This window comes from Cervus elaphus, chromosome 20 (genome assembly GCF_910594005.1).
Source record: "Cervus elaphus chromosome 20, mCerEla1.1, whole genome shotgun sequence".
NCBI lineage: Eukaryota > Metazoa > Chordata > Mammalia > Artiodactyla > Cervidae > Cervus > Cervus elaphus.
In genome coordinates this window covers 88,428,525-88,456,397 of record NC_057834.1, presented here as the reverse complement: position 1 = coordinate 88,456,397, position 27,873 = coordinate 88,428,525, and the positions used below count along the sequence as shown (strand labels likewise).

General features: G+C 36.0%; 2 protein-coding genes across 32 annotated transcripts in view; one reads left to right on the top strand and one right to left on the bottom strand.

The window, feature by feature from the left end:
• Positions 1-20,278, top strand: part of NEXN (nexilin F-actin binding protein) — a 52,916-nt gene extending 32,638 nt beyond the window's left edge. For 6 of the 8 annotated variants that reach the window (XM_043878781.1, XM_043878786.1, XM_043878785.1 and 3 more), the window contains 5 exons: positions 5,626-5,823; positions 14,130-14,351; positions 18,392-18,577; positions 18,838-19,195; positions 19,291-20,278. In XM_043878781.1, coding sequence (XP_043734716.1) covers positions 5,626-5,823; positions 14,130-14,351; positions 18,392-18,577; positions 18,838-19,195; positions 19,291-19,304 — 978 coding nt within the window. In that variant the 3' untranslated portion in view covers positions 19,305-20,278. Of the gene's footprint in view, positions 1-5,625; positions 5,824-14,129; positions 14,352-18,391; positions 18,578-18,837 lie in introns of all 8 variants that reach the window. The other 2 variants (XM_043878784.1, XM_043878788.1) reach the window with 1 other exon arrangement.
• An 18-nt stretch (positions 20,279-20,296) lies between these two features.
• FUBP1 (far upstream element binding protein 1) overlaps positions 20,297-27,873 on the bottom strand; it is a 33,709-nt gene continuing 26,132 nt past the window's right edge. For 5 of the 24 annotated variants that reach the window (XM_043878762.1, XM_043878764.1, XM_043878763.1 and 2 more), the window contains 3 exons: positions 25,643-25,702; positions 25,416-25,561; positions 20,297-23,776 (listed from right to left, as the gene is read on the bottom strand). In XM_043878762.1, the coding sequence (XP_043734697.1) occupies positions 23,738-23,776; positions 25,416-25,561; positions 25,643-25,702 (245 nt within the window). In that variant the 3' untranslated portion in view covers positions 20,297-23,737. Of the gene's footprint in view, positions 23,777-24,652; positions 25,045-25,415; positions 25,562-25,642; positions 25,703-27,873 lie in introns of those variants that run through there. The other 19 variants (XM_043878777.1, XM_043878768.1, XM_043878771.1 and 16 more) reach the window with 11 other exon arrangements.

Sequence of the window (27,873 nt, the reverse complement as noted above, 5' to 3'; positions counted from 1 at the left end):
CATATAATGACCTGGTTTTTTTCCTATGTCTGGGTGAGCTTCAGACACATATTCCAAGTGTTTTTTGGCCTCATTATCTACACAGATGCTTAAATCAGACCTGAGAACCTTAAGCACTTCCACCTCTCATTTGTGCCTCATATCCAATCATTCACTAAGTCTCATTTCCTATAAGTCTCATTTCCTATATATCACTCTAAAAATTCCCCCATTTCCCACTGTTGTTCAGTTGCTAAGTTATGTCTGACTCTTTGTGACTCTATGGACTGTAGCACACCAGCCTTCCGTTTCCTTCCCCATCTCCCGGAGCTTGCTTAGATTCATGTCCATTGAGTCAGTGATGCTATCTAACCATCTCATCCTCTGCTGCCCTCTTTTCCTCCTTTTGCCTTCAATCTTTCCCAGCACTTTCTACTTCTACTACTATAATGCCGGTCACTGTTACCCCTTGCCTCAGGCCAACTCCTAATTAATTTGCTTTCTTGCCTATAATCTATTCTTTCCTATAAAGCCAGGAAAGAAAGAAAGAAAGAAAGTGAAGTCGCTCAGTTGTGTCTGACTCATTGCAACCCCTGGACTGTAGCCTGCCAGGATCCTCTGTCCATGGGATTTTCCAGGCAAGAATATTGGAGTGGGTTGCCATTTCCTTCTCCAGGAGATCTTCCTGACCCAGGGATTGAACCCAGGTCTCCCACACTGCAGGCAGATTCTTTACTGTCTGAGCCACCAGGGAAGCCCATAAAGCCAGGAGAGTTCTCCTGATGAAACTGTGGATGGAAGTACATGACATTGTACAGGAGACAGGGATCAAGACCATCTCCAAGAAAAAGAAATGCAAAAAAGCAAAATGGCTGTCTGAGGAGGCCTTACAAATAGCTGTGAAAAGAAGAAAAGCAAAAAGCAAAGGAGAAAAGGAAAGATTTACTCATTTGAATGCAGAGTTCCAAAGAATAGGGAGGAGCGATAAGAAAGCCTTCCTCAGTGATCAGTGCAAAGAAGTAGAGGAAAACAATAGAACAGGAAAGACTAGAGATCTCTTCAAGGAAATTAGAGATACCAAGGGAACATTTCATGCAAAGATGGGCTCGCTAAAGGACAGAAATGGTATTGACCTAACAGAAGCAGAAGATATTAAGAAGCAGTGGCAAGAATACACAGAACTGTACAAAAAAGATCTTCACAACCCAGATAATCATGATGGGGTGATCGCTCACCTAGAGCTAGACATCCTGGAATGTGAAGTCAAGTGGGCCTTCGGAAGCATCACTACAAACAAAGCTAGTGGATGTGATGGAATTCCAGTTGAGCTATTTCAAAGCCTAAAAGATGATGCTGCATAAGTGCTGCACTTAATATGCCAGCAAATTTCTAAAACTCAGCAGTGGCCACAAGACTGGAAAAGGTCAGTTTTCATTCCAATCCCAAAGAAAGGCAATGCCAAAGAATGCTCAACTACTGCACAATTGTATTCATCTTACACGCTAGCAGAGTAATGCTCAAAATTCTCCAAGCCAGGCTTCAATAGTATGTGAACTGTGAACTTCCAGATGTCAAGCTGGATTTAGAAAAGGCAGAGGAACCAGAGATCAAATTGCCAACATCTGTTGGATCATCAAAAAAGCAAGAAAGTTCCACAAAAACATCTATTTCTGCCTTATTGATTATGCCAAAGCCTTTGACTGTGTGGATCACAATAAACTGTGGAAAATTCTGAAAGAGATGGGAATACCAGACCACTTAACTTGCCTCTTGAGAAACCTGTATGCAGGTCAGGAAGCAACAGTTAGAACAGTTAGGACATGGAACAACAGACTGGTTCCAGATAGGAAAAGGAGTACGTCAAGGCTGCATATTGTCACCCTGCTTATTTAACTTCTATGCAGAGTACATCATGAGAAATGCTGGGTTGGAGGAAGCACAAGTTGGAATCAAGACTGCCGGGAGAAATATCACTAACCTCAGATATGCAGATGACACCACCCTTATGGCAGGAAGTGAAGAAAAACTAAAGAGCCTTTTGATGAAAGTGAAAGAGGAGAGTGAAAAAGTTGACTTAAAGCTCAACATTCAAAAAAATAAGATCATGGCATCTGGTCCCATCACTTCATGGCAGATAGATGGGGAAACAGTGGAAACAGTGTCAGACTTTAGTTTTTTGAGTTCCAAAATCACTGCAGATGGTGACTGCAGCCATGAAATTAAAAGATGTTTACTCCTTGGAAGGAAAGTTATGACCAACCTAGACAGCATATTAAAAAGCAGAGACATTACTTTGTCAGCTCTGGTTTTTCCATTAGTCATGTATGGATGTGAGAGTTGGACTATAAAGAAAGCTGAGCACCGAAGAATTGATGCTTTTGAACTGTGGTGTTGGAGAAGACTCTTGAGAGTCCCTTGGACTGCAAGGAGATCCAACCAGTCCATCCTAAAGGAGATCAGTTCTGGGTGTTCATTGGAAGGACTGATGTTGAAGCTGAAACTCCAATACTTTGGCCACCTGATGTGAAGAGCTGACTCATTTGAAAAGACCCTGATGCTGCGAAAGATTGAAGGCAGGAGAAGAAAGGGACGACAGAGGATGAGACGGTTGGATGGCATCACCAACATGATGGACATGAGTTTGTGTAAACTCTGGGAGTTGGTGATGGAAAGGAGGCTTGGCGTGCTGTAGTCTATGGGGTCGAAAAGCGTCGGACACCACTGAGCAACTGAACTGTTCTTTAAAAAAAGAAGTTAATTTGATTTTGTTACTACTTTGCTTAAAAATTTTCTATTTCCATTAAAGCAAAAATCCAAACACTACAATTTTAAAAAAAATTTTCTTTACAATCTTGCCCTAGTATTTTCTCATTTCATTTTTTGATTCTTTGTTAATCTGCTGTGTTTGTTCCAGACATACTAAATTTCTTTCCATTTCTTCAAAATGCTATGCTCTGATCTCTGGAACTTCATAAATACTGTATGAAACACATTACCCCTCTCCTTTCCTTTTTCTGCTCTCTCCTATTAATATATTCCATTTCCTCTGGAAGCCTTTCCTGATAGTACAAGTCCCAGAAAGGGTTCCTTTCATATACTCTTAAAGCATTTTGTGTTCCCCCAGTGTAGCAGTACTGCTATATTCTTGTTGCTTATGACTGTCTTCCTCCCTCAGTGAGGCTGAGACCACATTGAGCACATGGCACAATGCATTCTAGTGTAACAAACTTCCTAAAATGCTTGTGGAATAAGTGATATTAAAACTGTCTTATGTCTATTATTAGGTAATCCTTGATTCACAAATGGTTTCTACACAGAAACCCTACAAACATTGTGAAAGCACCCCTACAAAATTGTGAAAGCACTTAATTTTTAGAGAACAAGCTGGTTCAGAAGCGCTAGATGAGAAGTAGCTGTGAAGATTAAGAAATCCAGTCCTGGGGCAGATTTTTAGGCCAAATCTGTCTTTTATCATGACGTACTAGTGAGAAAAGTGCAGGGAAGGGAAATGTCATTACACCAAAACTCTAGTTTCCTAGACATTTCTATATTAGGAACAAGAAACTTTTTCCTTCGTTTATGTGGTTTTCTTATCTAGGACCAAGTATTGTCACTTCATTGTTGTTCAGTTGCCCAGTCTTGTCCGACTCTGCAACCCCATGGACTGCAGCATGCCAGGTCTCCCTGTCCCTCACCATCTACAGGAGTTTGCCCAAGTTCATGTTCATTGCATCAGTGATGCCCTCCAGCCATCTCATCCTCTGACGCCCTCTTCTCCTTCTGCCCTCAATCTTTTCCAGCATCAGGGACTTTTCCAATGAGTTATCTGTTCGGATCAGATGACAAAAATACTGGAGCTTCAGCTTCAGCATCAGTCCATATTATAGCTCAAGTAGCTCATATATTATTAAAAAATTTGGGGGGGTAATATGTGGATTGTAAAACTATGTAAATGTTGTTTCTGAGTTGAACTGGTTTTGTGGTAAAGCCTGTCATTTATAAAACTTGGAACAAATAAATAATTACCATTTGTTTTTTCTTATTCAAATGTCTAGTTCAACCACAGGGACATCATTTAAATGAGAGGTTTATGTATGTACTTTCAGGGAATAGAATTAGGTAATTGCTTGTTATGCAAAATGTATTACAAGTCAATGACTTAAAAGCAGAGTTTTTATTTGCAGTTTAGAGACTGCCTGTATACAATGATATTGTAATAATAAAACTGCTCTTTGGGAGCTTACCTTGGTATCAGGCACACTGCAGAGTGTTTCCAAACTTTATGTGATTCATGACAATTCAATGAAAGTTGTCACAGATAAGGAAATTCAGATCTAAAGAGGCTATGTAACTTGTCCATGGTTGCAACTAAATTGCAACTAAGTGGCAGTTAGACATGTAATTTATAAAATTACGAAAAGGTAGTCTAAATAGTTATTTATAATTTTATTAGACTTCTCAAGTTTTGAATCTCACCTTTTCCATGTAGTATTTTTTTTTTGATGCTTTTTTTTTTCATTTATTTTTATTAGTTGTCCATATAGTATTTGTATCAACTTTGGACAAGTTACTTTTTATTGCCTTAGTTTCTTCATCTATTAAATGGTGATATTAATAATACCTACTTCATATGGTTATAGAAAAATAAGTCAATACATGTAAAGTGCTTAGAATTATACCTGGCAGTTGTAAGTATTAACTATTATTTATTTTTAATTAGCCTGACAGGAAATAAATCAGTATAATAAAATCACAGCATTAAGTGATTATTGCCTGATTATGAAGGGATCATAATGATAACTTGTTCAGTTAAAACCATGATTTAACTGAAATGCTCTATTTTAATTACCAGAATTGAGGCTCATTTTACTTTTTAAAAATTTTATTTATTCGACTGTGCCAAGAGCTAGTTAGGGCACATGAGATCTTTGATCTTTGTTGTAGCATGTGTGAGTTTAGTTATGGCATGTGGGATCTAGTGCCCTGACCACGAATCAAACCTAGGTAGGCCCCCCACATTGGGAGCATGGAGTCCCAGCCACTGGACCACCAGGGAAGTCCTGAGGTTCATTTTAATCCAATTAAAAAGTTTTCCCAATATTAGAACATCTTTTTAATTTTTTTAATGAAAGTTTTTGTTGTTGCTAGAGCTTCTTAATGCCTAATTCAAATTGTGTGCCCCGTCTCTCAGTTGTGTCCGACTCTTTGTGATGCTGTGGACTGTAGCCGGCCAGGCTCCTCTGTCCATGGGAGTCTCCAGACAAGAATACTGGAGTGAGTTGCCATTTCCTCCTCCAGGGGTCTTCCCCACCCAGGGGATTGAACCCTCATCTCTTGCATCTCTTGCATTGGCAGGTGGATTCTTTTACCACTGTGCCACTGGGAAGCCCCTAACTCAAATTACTCATAGTAAAAGTCAAAGTATTTATTTGTGTTCATTGGAATGGAGACTAGATGGTCACCATTTTCTGTGTTACTACAAAATATTTTAGTCTTATGTTTTCTAATAATTATTACTTGTTTGCTTTATATTTTTAAAGAGAATTTTTGTTTTTTAGTTCAATGTGAAATCTTTCTACTCAAGAGATATTCCCTTTTTAGTATGTATAATTCTGGCAAGAGTGATAAAATAATTATTTTAAATAGGTAGTAGATGATGACACCCCAGAGATGTATAAAACAATCTCTCAAGAATCTCTTATACCGGGAAAACTGGAAATTAATTTTGAAGAATTATTAAAACAAAAAATGGAAGAAGAAAGACGACGAACAGAGGAGGAGCGGAAACATAAACTAGAGATGGAAAAACAGGAATTTGAACAACTGAGACAAGAAATGGGAGAGGTAAGATTTTAAGAAATATCCATTTATATCCCACAAATATCTATTAATCTAAGTATTTCCCATACATTACCTTACAGTAACTTTCTAAGTATTATTATTCACATAAAGGACATTCCTATGAGGCACTTGGTACAAGTTTTAGCATAGTTGAGTTGAGTGTACCTTTCCAGCCTGCTATAACTCTACTCCTGCTTGCTAGTTTGAAAAATATACAATTCCATGTGACTGAGATATTACATTAGTACTTAAGTAAATATTTCTTCCTATATACCTTACAGTTGTGTGTGATTACACCATGATTGAGAACTGTTGTTCTAGAGTGCTTAGTATACCCATTTATACTTATTTTCCTTGAAACAGAATTAAACTGATCATCAAAATAAAAACCTACAAGAGTACCATGGATGCTAATAGGAACATCAGTTTGGCAAGTGTTTGAATCATTTTACAGGCATACTGCATTTCATTGTGCTTCACTTGATTGCACTTCACAGATACTGCGTTTTTTAACAAATTAAGTCTGTGGCAACGCTGCATGGAGCAAGTCAATGGACCCATTTTTCCAACATTTGCTCACTTTGTGTCTCTGTAAAACATTTTGGTACTTCTTGGAATATTTCAGACTTTTTCATTATTATTATATATGTTATAGTGGTGTGTGATCAGTGACCTTTGTTGTTACTATTGTAATTGTTTTGGGCCACCACAAACTGCACCCATAGCAGATGATGAACTTAATCTATATATGTATTCTGTTCTGACTGTGTCACTTACTGGCTTCCCCTCTCCTTGGGCCTATTTCATTATACAAAAGTACTGAAATTTGGACAATTAATGGCCTCTAAGTGTTCAAGTGAGAGTCTCATGACTTTCACTTTATGCTTGGTTGAGAAGCGATTTGTCTCATTTTAAAAGCTAGAAATGATTAAGCTTAGTGAGGAATGCACATTGAAAGCTGAGATAGGCTGAAATCTAGACCTCTTGTGCCAAATGGTTAACCAAGATGTGAATGCAAAGGAAAAATTCTTACAGGAAATTAAAAGTGCTACTCCACTGAACAAATGAATGATAGCAAAGTAGAACAGCCTTACTGTCATGGAGAAAGTTTTAGTGGTCTGGATAGAAGGCCAAATGAACCACAACATTCCCTTAAGCCAAAGCCTAATCCAGGGCAAAGCCCTAACTCTCTTCAATTCTATGAAGAGTGACAGATGAAGAAACTGCAGAAGAAAAGTCTGAAGCTAGTAGAGGTTGGTTCTTCAAGTTTAAGGAAAGAAACCATCTCCATAACATAACAAGTGCAAGGTGAATCAGCAAATGCTATTGTAGACGCTGCAGCAAATTATCCAGAAGATCAAAGATAATTAATGAAGGTGGCTACACTAAAAAATAGATTTTCAATATAGGCAAACAGGCTTATATTGGAAGAAGATGCCATCTAGGACTTCCTTAGCTAAAGAGGAGAAGTCATTGCCTGGCTTTGAAGCTTCAAAGGACAGGCTGACTCTCTTGTTAGGGGCTAAAATAGCTGGTGACTAAGTTGAAACCACTACTCATTTACCATTCTGAAAATCCTAGGACCCTTAAGAATTATGCTAAATCTACTTTTCCTATGCTCTATAAATGGAACAATGAAGCCTAGATGACAGCACACCTGTTGACAACACTGTTTACTGAATATTAAGCCCGTTGTTAAGACCTGCTGCTCAGAAAAAAAGATTCTTTTCAAAATATATTGCTCATTGACAGTGCACCTGGTCACCCAAGAGCTCTGATGGAGATGTGTGATGATATTAATGTTGTTTTCATGCCTACTGGCAAAGCATCCATTCTGCAGCCCATAGGTCAAGAAGTAGTTTCTACTTTCAAGTCTTATTATTGAAGAAATAAATTTTGTACGGCTTTAGCTGCCATGAAGATCTTTTTTTTTTTTTTGTATAGTTCTTCTATGTATTCTTGCCACCTCTTCTTAATATCTTCTGCTTCTGTGAGGTCCATACCATTTCTGTCCTTTATTGTGCTCATCTTTGCATGAAATGTTCCCTTGGTAGCTCTAATTTTCTTGAAGAGCTCTCCAGTCTTTCTCATTCTACTGTTTTCCTCTATTTCTTTGCATTGATCACTGAGGAAGGCTTTCTTACCTCTCCTTGCTATTCTTTGGAACTCTGCATTCAGATGGGTATATCTTTCCTTTTCTCCTTTGCCTTTTGCTTCTCTTCTTTTCTCAGTAAGGCCTTGTCAGACAATGAATTTGCCTTTCTGCATTTCTCTTTCTTGGGAATGGTCTTGATCCCTTCCTCCTGTAGTGTCACAAACCTCCATCCATAGCTCTTCAGTTACTCTATCAGATCTAATCCCTTGAATCTATTTGTTACTTCCACTGTATAATCGTAAGGGATTTGATTTAGGTCATACCTGAATGGTCTAGTGGTTTTCCTTACTTTCTTCAGTTTAAGTCTGCATCTGGCAATAAGGAGTCATGATCCGAGCCACAGTCAGATCCCAGTCTTGTTTTTGCTGACTGTATAGAGCTTCTCCATCTTTGGCTGCAAAGAACATAATCAATCTGATTTCAGTATTGACCATCTGGTGATGTCCATGTATAGAGTCTTCTCTTGTGTTGTTGGAAGAGGGTGTTTGCTATGACCAGTGCATTCTCTTGGCAAAACTCTGTTAGCCTTTGACCTACTTCATTTTGTACAAAAAAAATCATGACCCAGAAAATCACAATGGGGTGATCGCTCACCTAGAGCTAGACATCCTGGAATGTGAAGTCAAGTGGGCCTTAGGAAGCATCACTACGAACAAAGCTAGTGGAGGTGATGGAATTCCCATTGAGCTATTTCAAATCCTGAAAGATGGTGCTGTGAAAGTGCTACATTCAACATGCCAGCAAATCTGGAAAACTCAGCAGTGGCCACAGGACTGGAAAAGGTCAGTTTTCATTCCAATCCCAAAGAATGTTCAAACTACCACACAATTGAATTCATCTCACATGCTAGCAAAATAATGCTCAAAATTCTCCAAGCCAGGTTTCAACAGTACGTGAACCGTGAACTTCCAGGTGTTCAAGCTGGATTTAGAAAAGGCAGAGGAACCAGAGATCAAATTGCCAACATTCGCTGGATCATCAAAAAAGCAAGATAGTTCCAGAAAAACATCTACTTCTGCTTTATTGACTATGCCAAAGCCTTTGACTGTGTGGATCACAACAAACTGTGGAAAATTCTTTAAGAGATGGGAATACCAGACCACTTGACCTGTCTTCTGAGAAATCTGTATGCAGGTCAAGAAGCAACAGTTAGAACTGGACATGGAACAACAGACTGGTTCCAAATCAGGAAAGGAGTAAGTCAAGGCTGTATATTGTCACCCTGCTTATTTAACTTATATGCAGAGTACATCATGAGAAATGCTGGGCTGGATGAAGCACAAGCTGGAATCAAGTTTGCCAGGAGAAATATCACTAACCTCAGATATGCAGATGACACCACCCTTATGGCAGGAAGTGAAGAAGAACTAAAGAGCCTCTTGATGGAAGTGAAAGAAGAGAGTGAAAAAGTTGGCTTAAAGCTCAACATTCAGTAAACAAAGATCATGGCATTCGGTCCCATCACTTCATGGCAAATAGGGAAACAGTGGCAGACTTTATTTTTTTGGGCTCCAAAATCACTTCAGATGGTGACTGCAGCCATGAATTTAAAAGGCTCCTGCTCCTTGGAAGAAAAGCTATGACCAACCTATACAGCATATTAAAAAGCAGAGACATTACTTTACCAACAAAGGTCCATTTAGTCAAAGCTATAAAGAAAGCTGAGTGCCAAAGAATTGATGCTTTTGAACTATGGTGTTGGAGAAGCCTCTTGAGAGTCCCTTGGACTGCAAGGAGATCCATCAAGTCAATCCTAAAGGAAATCAGTCCTGAATATTCATGGAAGGACTGATGCTGAAGCTGAAACTCCAGTACTTTGGCCACCTGATGTGAAGAACTGACTCATTGGAAAAGACCCTGATGCTGGGAAAGACTGAAGGTGGGAGGAAAGGGGACAACATAGGATGAGATGGTTGGATGGCATCACCGACGTTATGAACGAGTTGGAGTAGTTTCCGGGAGTTGGTGACGGACAGGGAAGCCTGGCGTGCTACAGTCCATGGGGTTCCAAAGAGTCGGATACGACTGAGCTGAACTGAACTGAGCTGATGGTGATTTCTCCAATGAATATGGACAAAGCCAACTGAAAATCTTCTGAAAAGGATTCAACACTCCAGGTGCCATTACGAATATTCATGATTCATGGAAAGAAAGAAGTCAAAATTCAGAAGAGTTGATTTCAACTCTTTCAACTGATGATTTCAACTGATTTGATTTCAACTGATTTCAACGTAGAAAACGTTGATTTCAACTCCATGGATGACTTTGAGGGGTTCAATATCAGTGAAGGAAGTGACTGTAGATGTGAAACAGCAAGGGAATATGAATTAGAAGTGGTCTCTGAGGATAGCAATAAATTGCTGAAATCTCATGATAAAACGTTAATGAATGAAGAGTTGCTTCGTATGGGTGAGCAAATCAAGTGGTTTCTTGAGATGGAAGCTACTCCTGGTGAAAGTGCTGTGAAAATTGTTAAAATGACAACAAAGGGTTTAGAATATTGAATAAACTTAGTTGATAAAAGTGCTAGCAGTTTTTAGATTGACTCCAATTTTGAAAAAAAATCTACTGTGGGCAAAATGGTATCAAAGAGCATTGCAAGCTACAGAGACATAATTCACAAAAGAAAGAGTCAACTGTTGCAGCGCACTTCATTGTTGTCTTATTTTAAGAAATTGCCGTAATGTTCTTTATCTTTCTGGCTTACTTCACTCTGTATAATGGGCTCCAGTTTCATCCATCTCATTAGAACTGGTTCAAATGAATTCTTTTTAACGGCTGAGTAATACTCCATGGTGTATATGTACCACAGCTTCTTTATCCATTCATCTGCTGATGGGCATCTAGGTTGCTTCCATGTCCTGGCTATTATAAACAGTGCTGCGAATGACAACCCTATATGCAAAACAGAAAAAGAGACACAGAAGTACAGAACAGACTTTTGAACTCTGTGGGAGAAGGTGAGGGTGGGATGTTGCAAAAGAACAGCATGTATATTATCTATGGTGAAACAGGTCACCAGCCCAGGTGGGATGCATGAGACAAGTGCTCGGGCCTGGTGCACTGGGAAGACCCAGAGGAATCGGGTGGAGAGGGAGGGGGGAGGGGGGATCGGGATGGGGAATACGTGTAAATCTATTGCTGATTCATGTCAATGTATGACAAAACCCACTGAAAAAATAAATAAATAAATTTTTAAAAAAATTAAAAAAAAAATAAATTTAGACTCTTCAGAACAAAAAAAAAAAAAAAAATTGCCACAGCCACTGCAGCCTTCAGCAATTACCACCCTAATCCGTCAGCAGCAATCAACACTGAGGCAAGAATATCCAACAGCAAAAAGATTACGACTCACTGAAGGCTCAGATTAGCATTTTTAGCAATGTTTTAAAGTTCAGGTATGTACTTTGTTTTTTTAGACATAATGCTATTGTACACATAATAGACTATAGTATAGTGTATGCACTGGGAAACCAAAAAATTCATGTGACTCACTTTATTAAGATGTTTATTATGGTGGTCTAGAATTGAATTCACAATATTCTCAAGGTATGCCTGTACCATAGACTCTACAGGGCCAGCTTCATGAGCATGCACCTTGTGCCCACGTAGGACCCAGACTCAGAAGGGTCACACTTAGGATTTAGTGCTCTGAGGTTGTCTTTGAAACTTTACATGTTTATCTTTGAATCTCTGTGTTACAAGTAAAGTAGTTGGACAGTGGAGCTTGCACTAGAGTCTTGGAGCCTTGCCTCATCCACTCCTCATGATGTCTCTCTGCTTGTATCCATGGTGGGCTCTTGACACCTCTTCTCCTACCTCCTGATGCTGCAAAACCCTGTTTAACCTTCTTCCTACCTCTGGACACTCCATCTGGATGGCCAAGCAGTTAGTGGGGAGGGCTAGCATTCTACTGTCACCTTAGGCTTCTGGCTGGGCAACGGGCCACAGAAGCAACACAAGCAGCAGTCTAGGACGCATGCACAACCCCATTGCTTGGGGTGAGGTGAGCACCCCAACTCAAGTAGGGCTGGTAGTGTAATGGCGTGTTTAACAACTGACTCTGGGGGGACTCCTTGCCAGCTCCTGATCTAGGAACTGAGTGGGTTCCTTCATAGAGGTTGCAGCCTCTTAGAAGCTGACTCTGTCACGGGTTGGAGCAATGGACCTGTAGGGATATTTACTTCCTTGCCCAAATCGACCAAGAGACTACAAATGCTGTATATATAGTTAATAAGACAATATAATGAATATGCTACAGGAAAATACTGCAAGGTCTAGCCTTGGAATTTAAAAAAGAGTAATAGCATTTATCTTATAAAGGAAGCTGAAAATGAATTGTCTGTCTAGAAAAATGAAGTAAACTAGAATATATTTTAGTATACTATTGAGAAGTAATCTAATTAATATATGGCAGGTTAATTGTCAGACATTATGGTGCTACTCTGCTATGTCTGGGAGTTTTCAATCAAGTAGAAAGCCAATTTCAAGATTACTCGGATTGGAACTGATCAGCCAACCATTCATTTTGACCAGGACCTGGGAACCACTGTGATATTATACAATGTCATAATTGTTAATTTCTGCTATTTTAGGAGTTGCTCATTTTCACCCAGATAGACCAAAATGTGGAGGTAGTTTGAGAAATAAAACTTTTTTCCTTTTGTTGAATCAAAAGATTAAGCCTCACGTCAAAATCATCCACTGTAACTCTCCCTGCATACCATTTGCCCCTACCCAAACCCGGTCCCACCTTTTTACTTCTCTGCCTGGAACTCTAGGTCTTGCCCAGGAAAAGTGTACCAGGAATAACTGCAATATTCTACTACTCCATTAGGATTTAGTGTAAGAAGTATACAAATACTTTATATTTGTGAAATACACAATATTTTGTGAAAAGCAAAGGAAAAACTTGAATAAAAAGTATTCAAGATACAATGGTATAAAGAACTGGAGCCTGATTTTCACTGACTCCTTATCTTTCCTGGCAGAATATAGAGAATACAAGTGATATGTAGCAAAATGTAAGGATTTTTATCACACTGTGTCTGTAGAAATGCTTAATTCAGAGTATTGAGTGATATTTGACTATCATCAAATCAAAGGCAGGAGTAATTTTTAGAGATACTGTGGCTCTATATAGAGATGAAAAAATCATGTCCAGTGGACTGAGAGACCAGGCAAAAGGCCACACAGTATCAGAGTCAGAATTATAACTTCTCTTAGCCCAGTGTTTCTTAAAATTTTACCTCCCCTTAAAAGATTCCTCTACAATTCCTCATAAAAGCTAATCTTCACATGCATATTTTAGTTTTAGCAGATTATAATGGAATATTAATAAGCTTTTCAGCCATAGTCTCTAGTTAAGTAGTATTTTAAATGAAGTTAAGATGTTATCTGAAGTCTTACATTTGTAGCACTTTTTTTTTTATTAGTTGGAGGCTAATTACAATATTGTAATGTTTTTTGCCATACATTGACATGAATCAGCCATGGATTTACATGTATTCCCCATCCCGATCCCCCCTCCTACATCCCTCCCCACCCCATCCCTCTGGGTCTTCCCAGTGCACCAGCCCCGAGCACTTGTCTCATGCATCCAACCTGGGCTGGTGATCTGTTTCACCCTTGATAATATACGTGTTTCGATGCTGTTCTCTCAAAACATCCCACCCTCGCCTTCTCCCAGAGTTCAGAAGTCTGTTCTGTACATCTGTGTCTCTTTTTCTGTTTTGCATATAGGGTTATTGTTACCATCTTTCTAAATTCCATATATATCTTAGTATACTGCACTGGTCTTTTATCTTTCTGGCTTACTTCACTCTGTATAATGGGCTCCAGTTTCATCCATCTCATTAGAACTGATTCAAATGAATTCTTTTTAATGGCTGAGTAATATTCCATGGTGTATATGTACCACAGCTTCCTTACCCATTTGTCTGCTGATGGGAATCTAGGTTGCTTCCATGTCCTGGCTATTATAAAACAGTGTAGCACTACTTTTAATTAGTAAATTTAGGCATAGTTTTTAGTGGAAAAGTTATTTATAACATTTAGTTTTGATTTCAAGTAAGAAATAGTAAACTTTCTGGATAACTTATGTACAAACTAATTTTATGGTATTTAATATGTAAAAATCTTAATTTTTTTGAAGGAAGAGGAAGAAAATGAAACCTTTGAACTGAGCAGGGAATATGAAGAGTTAATCAAATTGAAAAGGAGTGGTTCTATTCAAGCTAAAAATTTAAAAAGCAAGTTTGAAAAAATTGGACAACTGTCTGAAAAAGAAATACAGAAAAAGATAGAAGAAGAACGAGCAAGAAGAAGAGCGATTGATCTTGAAATTAAAGAGAGAGAAGCAGAAAACTTTCATGAGGTATATAGTTTTATATTTGTTATAATACAATAATGATGATGAATTTAACAGAAGTAACAATGACTTTGAAATTAAGTGTTTCTACTTACAATTAACCATCAGAGGATATAATAATCTGGGAACTAATGAAGAGCAAAATCACATTAAGATCTTGAGACTTTGAAAGATTTCGCTATTCTAGTATTGTTCCAAAATGACTTTGGAACAGAGAGAATGAGAGCCTATGGTGAACATCAAATGTTTCACTCTAGCAAAAATAGCTCCAAAGTAAATATTTATTGGCACAAGTTTTTACTTTGAATCAGTAGGAACCAGTGTATATTTGAGTTAAACTCCAGGGATTATTCATACCTACTTTCTTACTTAAAGATGAGGCCAACAAAGCCTATGTGATCTGCTCAAAGTCATGCTAAATCATTCAGAACAGAGCCTAAATAAAAATTCAGGTGATGTGAATTTGAAGTACCTCCATATGTAAAATAAGGAGATAGAGATACTCACGAGATGACTATAATGTCCCTTCCAGTTTAAGGACTAGTTCCATGATATGAATATTGGTTTAAATAAGATTTGGAAAGCTTATTGTCAGAATTGCCATTTTTGTTGTATCTAACACATACTCTTCTAAAAACTCATTCTCACCAAATATTCAACTGTAATACGGTGTGAGAATTTGGGAGGGCATTCAGAGGAGATAGTTGAATAAAAACGATGAAACTATGGGCAAACTCCAGAACTATAAGCAATTCATTGAGACAGGGAGAATGTAAGCACAGCACAAGGTAATGAAGACACAAGCAAGATGACCGATCTTTGATGCTGTGTTAAGCAACTTTATTGGGGTGCACCCAGAAGGGACTTTTAAAACATGGAATGATATTATCAAATAGGCATCTTCATTGCATAATCATGTTGAAGCTAAAGATGGGTTTTGGATTCATGCATTAAAAAATTATTTGAAAGCCTAAGTTCCAGGGACTGTTTTGGACACTGGGGCTACACTGGCAAATAAACCTCCATGAGTCCTGGCTCATATGGTGTTTAGAATCATCTAACAGGTGTAGGGATGTAAAATGACGACTGGGAAGTAAAGTCACATGGTGAAGTGGAAAATAGTTTCAAACAATTATAGGTGATAGGATAAAAAGTTGAAAAACTAGGCGTTGTTAGCTGAAGGGCCTTTTTAACCTTGCAGGCACTATGATTTTGGAACAATGTTAGTAATCAAAGTTTTAGGACAGAGTATAAAAAGCTAGCTTTAAGAATCCTGGGGTCGTGGAGGATGAACTGGGACAAGGTAATGAAGTTGGGGGCAAGGGAGAAAAATTGAGTTACAGGCAGGTGGTTGCTTTCGAAAAGGCTAACATTTCTTCAAGATTACTAGGCAAACTATATGATGTTACAGAGAATTCAGGAAGTCTGGAGAGGAGGGGTGGATGAACAAATTGTTTTGGACCTGTGAAGTTTGAGCTATATTTGGACAAGTAACGGCAGTCTGAAACATAGGCACTGAGCTCAGTTAAGAGGCAGGAGCTAAAAAAACAAAAACAACAACAAAAAAAAGAGGCAGGAGCTAAAGACTATTTTTTGGATACTATTTGAAAGTACAGATGTAGATAAAGCCATCTTGAAAGGGTTAATAGTTGTCAGATGAATAAAATCCTGGAAAATATGAACTTCAGTGGATGGATGGGCCACAAGATCAGTTGATTCCTTACAGATAAATCACAGAAGGTAAAGAATTTAAATCAGGATGTACTTGCCCCCTTCCTTTTTTTCTGGTTAAAGGTAGTAAAATCTCAGAGCAGTCATACCTAACCCTATAAAATTTGTAGGTAAGAATAAGAGAAATGATGCTGAAGGTTTCTTGTTTTAATACTGTTACTGGCTCTTGTATAAAACGACATGATTAGGACCTGGCTGACTCTCTAACCCATGAGGATGTCCTGAGTTGAGTTTCCTGTGAGGAACCTGACATTCTTATCTCAATAAACTAAGGGTCACTGAAATACTGTATTAGCATAGTTTTGGCAGAGTACAGTCAACTTCCAGGGTAGGACCTGTCCCTTCTGATCGTTTCAGGTTTCCCTCTTTAGAAAATACCTTCTCTTTATATTCCAGACATCTTTCAAGGCCTAACTCATTCATGTAAATTTACCTAATCTAAGAATTCCATCCCAGCTCCTGTAGCCCTTAACTGTACCAACATTTGGTACATAAATCACTTAACTGCCTAATAGTGTTTGATTTTCTAGTTTGATTCTCCAGAACCATTCTTTACATTCTCTTTTATCCCAAATTCACTGCTTAATTGTATTGCCTGTAATATCCACATGCTGGGAGTACCAATGCCCTACTAAGAATGCAACTAAAGAACAAAGATAATTCCATTTATAACATAATTCTCTGTAGATCCATTTCCTGTTAAAACTTCTAACCTGGCTTTACACGGATTCAAGGAAAGGCAACTGCACTTAATAACTGTAAGACTATTCATAAACTTTCTCCCTGTTAACTTTTACTTAAATTTACTTTCTAAAGGCAGGTTTTATAACTACATAAGTAAAATTTATGAGTTTACACAAACTTTTATACAAAAATCTAGAAGGTGAATTATTAAGTGGGAGGGATTTAGTCAGAACAGTAGTTATACTTGCTGAAATATACTATCTTGAAGATTTGTTAAGAATAACATTAAATATTCAGTGTGAACAAAGAGGTCCATTTTTCTTTCCACTTGAGTCTCAGAAAAGTCTGTTGAGATAAAACTGCAGTTTATTAGTTTGCTTATTAAACAAGCAGACCATTTTTAGTATGTATTTTTTACCCTTTTTTAAAATATAACAAGAAACAATCATATCAATAAAATTCATTAGCAATAATGGTAGTCTGGTATGTTTATCAACTGAAGGCTAAATAATGGCATGAACAATAGAATTTACCCATCAAGTCTCTAATTATGTCTGATATCCTAGCATTTTCCAGTATAAAATAAAAACTGGATTCAGGAGGACCAGGAAAATAATCCAACTTAAACTTCTATATTCATTGGAGCTGTGGTACAACACTTTAAACTATAAAACATTGGTGAACCAATATTTTTCTTATACAGGCAATTATTTTATAGCTTATTTGAAAATTTTGGTTGCATAGGGTATGTGGAAGTAGTTTCCTCATAGTACTTTGAAATACAAATGGTGAGATTTCTAGGTAAACTCACAAGAGTCTAAGTAGTTTAGAGACCAAGAGTCAACTACAACCAAGGTATTTTTGAAACCATGGGTTACCTGTACTCACAAGACCCCATTCTACTAAAACTGCTCTTAAAGGCCAGTGAGTGACCTCCTCATCACCAAATTGGTTTTGCAGACGCACTACCTGACAGAGCGATTCTACCCTTACATTACCCCTTTCTTTTCATGGCTCCCAACTCTTACCCCTAAATAAACTGACTCAGAACTGTACTCCCTCCGTTTGCCCAAGTTTCAGTCATTGCCTCTTTCAACAGTTGTCTTCCTATTTTATTCTACCTGTAAATGTTCTTCTTTGCCATTGCTTATCGATAAATTATTTACTGGATGGAATTCATCTGTTATTAACAAAAAAGGGTGAGGAAGAAATCATGAAGTGGGAAATAACAAAATTGCATTTCTGTATTATGTAGTAGGGTAAAGAGTTATGTGGAGACTCTTATGAAAGTATTTTAAAAATTGTTAATAGTGTATGATTTCCTCATCCTTTTCTGTTACTCAGTACTATTAACAAGCACTGAGATTTGGTAGGGCAAATAAAATACACTAGGACTCTAGAGACAATGTGTGATATTTACACTGGGAGAATAATTCCAACTGTTAAAAAGAGTATTTCACAAGTGAACTTTCATCTTTCCTAAACTGGGGGATAGTCTGCAGTGCAGCAAATAGCATAACCCGAACATGTTAATTATCTTGTGCCTAGGCATCTCCAAAACTATTAACATTTTAGTTCTTGCTGGTTTTTAGAAAGTAAACAATTCTTATTCTTGGCCCCTTTTTGTAAAGGAGGAAGATGTTGACATTAAGCCTGCAAAAAAAAGTGAGGCTCCATTTACTCATAAAGTGAATATGAAAGCTAGATTTGAACGTATGGCTAAAGCAAGAGAAGAAGAAGAACAAAGAAGAATTGAAGAGCAAAAGTTACTACGTATGCAGTTTGAACAAAAGGAAATTGATGCAGCACTACAAAAGGTACCAGGCTTTCATATCCTTTCTTTTCCAAAGATGATTTCTGAAAAACAATGAAATTTAAGAGGAGGGATTAAAAATACATTTTAATAGCTTTCAAATCAGTGAAATGTTAATGTAAAACACACTTTATAGTAAGCACACTTACATGTTCTTTACTTTGGGGGAAAATATATCTACCTCCAAATTCTATTACTAAATCACTATCCTGAAAACACGACTACAGTATAAATGCCAACCTGAATGCACTTATTTTAACACAGAAAAGAGAAGAGGAGGAGGAAGAAGAGGGTAGCACCATGCATGGATCTACCATTGAAGATGAAGAGCAAACCAGATCAGGAGCTCCGTGGTTTAAGAAGCCTCTAAGAAACACATCGGTTGTAGACAGTGAGCCAGTCAGATTTACTGTTAAAGTAACAGGAGAACCCAAACCAGAAATTACATGGTGGTTTGAAGGAGAAATATTGCAGGATGGAGAAGACTATCAATATATTGAAAGAGGAGAAACTTACTGCCTTTATTTACCAGAAACTTTCCCAGAAGACGAAGGAGAGTATATGTGTAAAGCAGTGAACAGCAAGGGATCTGCGGCTAGTACCTGTATTCTTACCATTGAAAGTAAGAATTAATCACTCTTTGAATCTAGAACTTTCATTCTATTTAAAAATTTTTTTCTGAGAAAAAAAAATCATTTTTCTTCTTCTCTTTTTTAGCTGACGACTACTAGGTCCCCTTCCCTCTCCCTGGAACACACCCTCTCTCTCCGACTTTCTTACTACATCCATCTTTTCTGTGGCGGGGCCAAAAAAGGAAACTGGAAGTACCACTGTGTTGACTTCTTATTCCTTTCCCTAACAGTCTTCAAAAAACAAGCTCATCTAAAAAATACCTTTTTCCTTTCCAAAAGAGCACCAGATTCATCACCCCATTATGCAGTGTAAGTTAATGTGTAATTTAATAGGGCAAAGGGGGGGAATTTACTCAATTATTCTATCAGAACCTATTACAAACACTGTGTATTTTTCATGTTTACAGCAATTAAGTTTTAAAGAAATTATAAACAGGACACATTTTGCATGAAAAGACTATCATTTATGAACTAGTCACACCTAAAATTAGTCTGAAATAGATGAGTAGTGAATTTGGAACCTATCAATTTAAGTGGGCTTTCCCCTCAGTAGTGCATCATCTTGGCTATTGTAGTTTCAAAGTCTTTCTGGAGCAGAGATGAGGGGGGTAGGGTGGTCATTTCTCCCTCTATGCAGAGAGAACACAAAACAAAACAAAAATTAAAAGACTTTTAAGAAAACAACTGCCAGAGCAAATCTGATGGATACCACTGCCTAATACGGAATGTTGGGAATATCAAACATGTATTTTTCAAATCTGTGTAATATATATTCAAGCTTATAAAAAGTAAATTTATGTTGTGACTTTCCTGAGCAAATTATATTTTAATGAGAAAACTTTGTATTAATAGTTCATGCAGGAGAAAACATAATCAAAGATTTTCGGACTTAAGAGAATTAATTAGATGTAGGGGAAAATGGCACAATCATCAATTTTTAGTTTTTAAAGTGAGTTTGTAAATAATTAGCTATCATGTTCTATTATCAAGTTGTTTTATATTTTAGTTTTCTGGAAAACAATTTTATTTTACAATGTAAACCCATAATAAAGTCACTTCTGTATTTAAGAAAAGAGACAAACACTCCTTTATAATATTCACCAATGTACATTTATTTTTTTTATTGAGGAAACCATAATCAATACAAAATTACAGCAATCATATACCCCTTTACATACAATGGTATTAAAACAAACTAAATCACAGTTTGTAAAGTATTCAATTTACCTCAAGTCCAAGCTGCATCTCCCTAAGACACTGATCCCATCACAGTAGCCATTTTAAGCCAATCTTCTTTTTACACGGGTAGTTTCTGTAGAGAACACTTTTCTCAGGACGAAAATGCATTGAGCATGCATAAGAAAAAATATATATATGTGCAAATACATTTATGAGTTCCTATAAGGGGTATCACTGAAGAAAATAAAATCCTGGGACTTATTTGCTTTCTTAAAAGCACCAATTTAAAAAAATCCCTCAGAAGTTTATACTGTGGCAAGAAAACTCATGTGACTAAACAAAAAATAAGGTTATTTTCAGAGTCAAAATTATCTTTAGGTATTGTTAAAATACATTTTAAAGTGAGGCAGAATTTTCAGAAAATAAAAAGACATCTTTATTAACTAGTAATTTCTACAACCTTATTCTAAAGAACATAACTTTGCAGGTAGAAGTGGTTCTCCTGGCAAGAGTATTCAAACAAACATTATCACTTCTGAATATATTCCTATCTTCCTCTTAAGGTATTGTTTACTCCTACACAAACCCACTCCTGTAAATCAACTACTCAGGTATTTGTCTAAGAATATATTTTACAATGCTCATAAACAACTAGTATTAAATGACTAATTTTAGTATTAAAACCATTTTCATTTATTAAAAATAAAAGTTTACTTCCCATTTCTAAGAGAAACATCAAACTATAAGAATTCTAATTATCACCACACTATGAAATCTTAAAAACAAAAACATATTGTCAAGTATAAGTGCTAAATAAATCAATTTCAAGCCAAACATTGTCTCTACCACTCCTAACACCACTGCATTCAAATCAACTGGCTCACCTTTTCTGCTTTCCATTTATTTCAAGGTTAAGATTAGCGCCATTTAAAAAATGCCTGCAGTATCAATGAAGGCTTATGCTAATGAATAAAAAAATTCTCATGAGATAGAAACAATGCCCCAATATCTATTAGCATTCATATGTATTTTCTTTTATAAAAATGCAAACTACAACTAAGCAAAACTTGACAGGCTCTTAAGGTTCAAAGAGCTCCTTTATATTATCAATTTTAACATTGACTATTAAAACACATATACACACACATAAATGTGGTGCAATAACTATATAACTTTCAAAATTTAACATTTCATGGAACATTTAAAGATCAAGTGAATAGCACTTTAAAATGAAAAGTGATCAAAAGCAGGTACAGTACACCCTGTATCATATTACGTATGGGAAAACATTTCATTTTTCTCAGTTACGATTTGCCAATTTTACCTTCTACATTGAGCCCTTCTATGGTCCATGCTCATCGGCTCACCAATGGCATACACTCAAAGGATTCCTCTTTATGGGTAACTATCTCAGGACCTGATTTTATGAGCTATGATTTGGTGCTTGCAGCATCTTCAGCACTGTGTGTGAAAATGAAGGCAGTATTTTTTGAATATTTTTCTTTGTTGCAAAGATAAGCAGGAGTTTTAAAAGGATCAGCACATTTTAGAAATCGAATAAACAAAACTGATATGATGCTGCTTTAATACATTCATCTTAACTCAAAATATTTACCAGTTAAAATTATCTATAAGAACACACAAACATTTAAAACTGGCAAAAAATAAAATAAATGCAGCGTCAAGTTATTAAAGTATTATAAATCAGAAAAATATTGGTTGCTATACAGATTATGAAAGGTTATTTGCTATACAGTTAACATTTCACTGATGCACATGCCTTTTATCAAACATACTGCCAGTATTTCTTTCGGTGTATATATATAAGAGTTAGGAAAACTGAGTTGTCTTAAGAAAAAAGGGTCATAATAAAACTCTGACCCATAACGTCCTTACTGAATTGCTATAGTTCAAGAACAAGAAAAAAAGTAAAGACTCCATAGCTTTGGAGGGCAAAGAAAATGTCTTGTCAATCATTAACAGACTGTGAAGGCTGTTGAAGTTTCTGACCAAATGATCTCCTAAATCTTGAAAACTATGTAACTTTCCTTTTAAAATTCTAACAATTTTCCTATATTAGGGAAAAGATTATAAAAAGTTTGGATGTAGTTTAATTACAGCAGCAATCTACTCATCATTTTTTTGTTTTAATAAAAAGAAAAATCAAAATAAAAACATCACCTAGAAAAGTAAACAGTTGTTTGAACAACTTACAGACTTTCCACTGAAATGGTAGCATAAATAACAAAATACATTTTGGGGAAGCAGTAGCAGATTGCTTTTGAATACACAACCACAAAAACCTCACAGGGACAACATTAATGTACTGAAATATTTATTTATATATGTCCTTAGGTTGTGCTTACCTGTTGCTTTTTGCAGCAGAACCTAAGGTGGAAGGTCTGGGAAGGCACTGTGAAGTATAAATAATTGCACTGTTTGCAATTAATAAAGATTTTAAACCTTAAATGAATCAAAATCAACAGCCTCCAATTTGTGAGTTATGATACTGAATCCAACTGAAAACTATCTCTTCAGTTTAATTAATAAATGCACCACTTTCCTAAAAGGTCATCTATAAAACAGTATCATGCAAAATAGTGAAACTGTTCACATCAATACCCTACTCTTAAACAGATAACTCCTTAACTATTAAAACTTCAAACTAGAACTACATATCCATATCTAAATAAGGGCAAGGGAAAAGTCACTCTAGGTTCTATAAGATAGTCAAAAACATTTCAAAATATCTACAATGAACTGTACCGCTATTCTCTACCCTATAAATAATCTCAACATTTATGTCCTGTACATCTTCCTTTTATAGTATATTCAGAACAACAAATGGTGCTCCCCTACCAATGAAAGAACTAGTATATATATTTAGGAAATGGTATTAAAACCACTACATTGCTTAATATTTGCAAACTGAAAACCACCCTGTCTGATACATTTCAAGTCTTTCAAATTAATATATAAGATATGCATTATTTTACATTGAAAAGCAATATATTTTAGGAGCACCAATGAGTAATACTATTCAACTTTGTTAATGATGAGTTTTCTTTAGCTATAGCTAAAGCATATCAAAAATACTTACCCATTAAGCTCACTTAAAAAAAATACAGATCTATGAATATTCTATGTTAAATTAAGAAGCAGTTATGGTTTCCAAGATATAAGCACTGTATTCCAACATAATATTCAAACAAAGTATGGCATTTGCATTATGTGGAACATTGACAAAAAGATACTGTTGCAGTTCATCAATTTGTCATTCTGATGTACTTACAGTGCAATGCTCCTTGAAGGAACACAATCAAGGATGATACACAGCACAGTCCTCCTCACCCCTACAGAGCTAGTTCTATACTGGCTGGATCAAACCTGCACTTCAACAGACAATGGCAAGACAGACTGTATTTGCATGTAGTCTAATATATTAATATGCAAAGAGCCAACAAATATGCAAAGAGTAAAACAATGGATTTCAACAAAATATCAGAACTTCAGCATGAGTGTTATAGAGTAATAAAATGATTTCAAGTACATAAAAAAATTAAGTTGATTCAATGATTGGACTTGTGCATTTACAAAACGAAGCTTATCTATACTGCAAAAAGGAAAAAAAAAAAAAGAAAAAAATAGCTCAAACATTTTCATACCGCAATAATGTTTCAATGGCAGATGCACTGTAGCTATACTTTTTGCATACTATTCACTTTTTCTACCCTACATTAGAAAGAAACACACTAATATTGCATACCTTGCAAAAGCTCCTTTACATGAAAAAAAAAAAAAACTTCTTATTATAGACTACTCATATTTACTATCTGAAAACTGTTTAAAATTAGTTATGCTGAAACAGTCTTGGAAATCAAGTAATTATCAAATTAAAAACAGAAAGGTTAACTGTTATAGCAGCAGTACAGGTCTGAAACAGTGGTCATGTATAAAAGGAAATTTCACTGTTAATGCAATGGAAGTATGCCAAAAGATCATTGTACACACATGCAGTTTTTAATCAAACAGAAGGAAAAAAATGAAGATATCAGGATTACTTGTGCTGAAAACAGCCAAATACAATAAATGGAAAAGATCCTCCAATCTACTACTATACTGCAAGGGGGAAGAAAACATGCCAGTGTTTAAAACTCAAATTAATATCCACGGGGAAGCTTATATATTTGTGTATATGTATCTTAATTTATCATTACTAAGAAATTATGAATTCTTTAAATACCCACATATCCAACTTACCGACACAGGAGGTTTCATATCATTTATTGTAAAGCACAAAACAGGCATTTTAAAAGTGAAAGTATACATTGAAAAAAGTACATTTATATCACAAAGCATTAACCACATAATAGTTGCAAATACATTTGCTGGAATGTGTACATCTACACTAAATACTAAAAACAAACCAATTTTCATTTCTACACAGAAATATTAACCTCCTATCAGTAGTGATAGATATTTTGTACATTTTCAAAAAAAAGAAAAAAGAAAGGAAGAAAGAAAGAAAGGAAAAACACTATTTAAACCAAAAACAAAATTAAGATCTTCATCAAGCCGTCTGCATCCATATATTTAACAAAGGTTTTTTTCCCCCACACAATGAAGCAAATACTGTATTGTCCACTTCTTATTATTGGCCCTGTGCAGAAGAGATACATAAGAAATACACAAAAAGTTAAAGAAAATCCTTTAAATGGAGCTAACTCAGGAGTGAATCCTCTAAGAAAGAAAAACTGGTTAATATAAATGGTGGTGGCTTCTTGCATGATTTGCAAATCCCTGGGGGAAAAAAGTTTATTTTTAAAATCAAAGGCATTATAGAAATATTCAGCACTCAGATGCCAGAAAGCAATATAAAAAACAAACAAAAAACCCAAACAATATACCACAGTACTTCATTTATAGTTTTGCCAGATAAAAATTTAAAAGGCAAACAGAATCCCAGACAAAAGTAAACATGCATAGAACATGACTGAAGTTGAAATCAACACATTAGCAAGTCTGTTATACCTGAGGTGCTGGAGGATGCTGCGGCATTCCCTGGGGACTTGTCTGGGCATAGTAGGCTGCTTGCTGTCTGTAGTACTCAGCCCAGGCTGCACTGTAATCTGGCTGACCACCTGGGGGGGCACCAGTAGGAGCAGGAACTGCTTGACCTTTTGAGAAAACAGAACAACTTTGTTGCTGTAACCACAATTAAAAGCCCCAAAGAATCTCATTTCTAATAAAAACAATACCTTGCTTCTTGTAATATTCCTCCCAAGCCTTTGAATAATCTTGTGTCTGCCCTTGTTGACCTAAAAAAAACCCCCTAAATTTTAATACAAAATTATATCCACTGTAAGTACAGGTTATAAAGACAAAAGCACAGAGGGTCAGAATTGCTCCTGTTCTATTTTTAATATTCCTTAGTGTCAAAAAACTACTCTGTAATTAAAAAATCAAAATGCTCTTTAGTTTCTTTTTGCCATACTATCATAACTTTCAGTTCTTTAGCATTACTCTTTAATAAAAAACAAAACTATCTACATAGTTTCTTGATTCAGTTACAGTTTTTATGAACTATTCATATTCTAAATTGAGTCAGAAACATGCAGTCCAAGGTTCCCCAATGGTTATGTTGGGAGGAATGAATGGACCACTATTTGTAGTTTTCTTCTCCATTCGGATTTGCTACACTACAAGTTTTAAAATAAAATGAAAATCTTCAGTGAAGAGAAAGAATATTTCTTAAGAAACAAAAACCCAGTTAAAAGCTATTATTTTAAGATCTGGCCAAGATTTGTTGTTTACAGATTAGTAACCTATAAACTATGTGTAACACTAATCTTTAAGATATCTTTTAATAAGATATTTACTTTTAATACGCTGTGCTCAAATGATAACAATTTTATTAAAAATAACCTGTTGCAGGACATCATAATCACTACTGAAGAGGTTCTAAGCAACAAAATCAATGACACACAAAGCTCAACAGCTTTCAAAAAGAGGTCTTTTTTCTGGGTGACTTTCCTGAATTAAGAGACTAAAGAGACATAATCAAATGTGTAACGCATGAAATTTGAATTGGCTCTGCATTAAAAAAAAAAAAACATGACAACCCCACCTCTCACACACAGGTAACTACAAGGCATTGTTTCTGACAACCAGGGAAACTTAAATATTATTAAAAATTTATTTAGAGCAACAGCTTGCAACTTACTTTGAAATGGCTCAGGCACCAAAACAAGTATATATACACACACAGTACATATGACAAACTTTTTGAAAATGGTGAATCTGGACAGAAAATATACATATGGGTGTTTGCTGTACTGGTTTTCCAATTTTCTGAAGGTTATTAAAAAAAACAAAAGTTGGAGAGAAAGAGAACATAATTTTTCCTACTTAAGTCCTTTATTTGAACAGAATTTTATTTAGTTTGTAATTCATTTGGCTTTATGAAGTTATGACAGCCAGACAAAAAATACTCAAGAGAAAGCCGTTTTATGTCTGTTAGATGTGCCAACAAGGCAGTTTTAGAAAATAGCCTATCACCATCACAAAACTGGTTAAAGAATAAAAGCAACCGAGGAAATAAAAATGGAAGATGTATGACTTAAAAAACAAGAAACTCCCCCTACTTATACAGGTAGCAGCACAGAGAAATCCTATATTCTCTCAACAAAATTACCACACTTTCGTTTTCCATACTCTTTCTAGGAAATGAATTTAATATTTTTATTTTATGAGACACAAATCAAGTAAATATAAAACCAGTCTCAGTATTTAGACACCTGCCAAATATCCTGGTACTAAGAATAAAAAAACCACACAAATTTTTTGAGGCCAAATTTAAGGCAACAACAACATCCACTTCAGGTTTAAAAATGGAACTAAACCTCATTAAAAGATACTCATTTTTAGAGGGGAAAAAACTACAGTATCATGGAGACATATCAAGAAAATATCAAACTCAAATGTTCACTGAAAAAACACCCTCCAACTCAAATATTCCTGTGGAAACCTGAAAGTAAACATGTTAAAACTCCAAGGAACATAAACACGTGGTTAAGTCATCAACATCCGAAACTCCAATCTTGAAAGCATCCATAGAAAAACTCATTCCACTCCTATATGAAGAGCAAATGCAATTGTTTTTGCTCAGCTGAAAAGCAGGGAAAGAACTTTTCCCATCTAATCTGTTTATGTTTTGGCTCTTCCTCTAGCCTCTTGCCCTTTGGAAAGGCATGTACTTAACTTGTTCCCTTTATTCTTTTCCTCAGTTCAAAAACTGTTTTGAACTGGGACAGTTTAGTTTATACTTCAGTAGAACATTACTTAACATTTACATATAACTTGACAATGTATGAAGTCTTCATTTCATTTCATTCCAGAGATAAGACTTACCACCCTAGAGTTCACATGCAACATTCTATTACAGCCTAAGAGACAGTTCTGCTTGAATAGATTCCATCCTCAGACACCT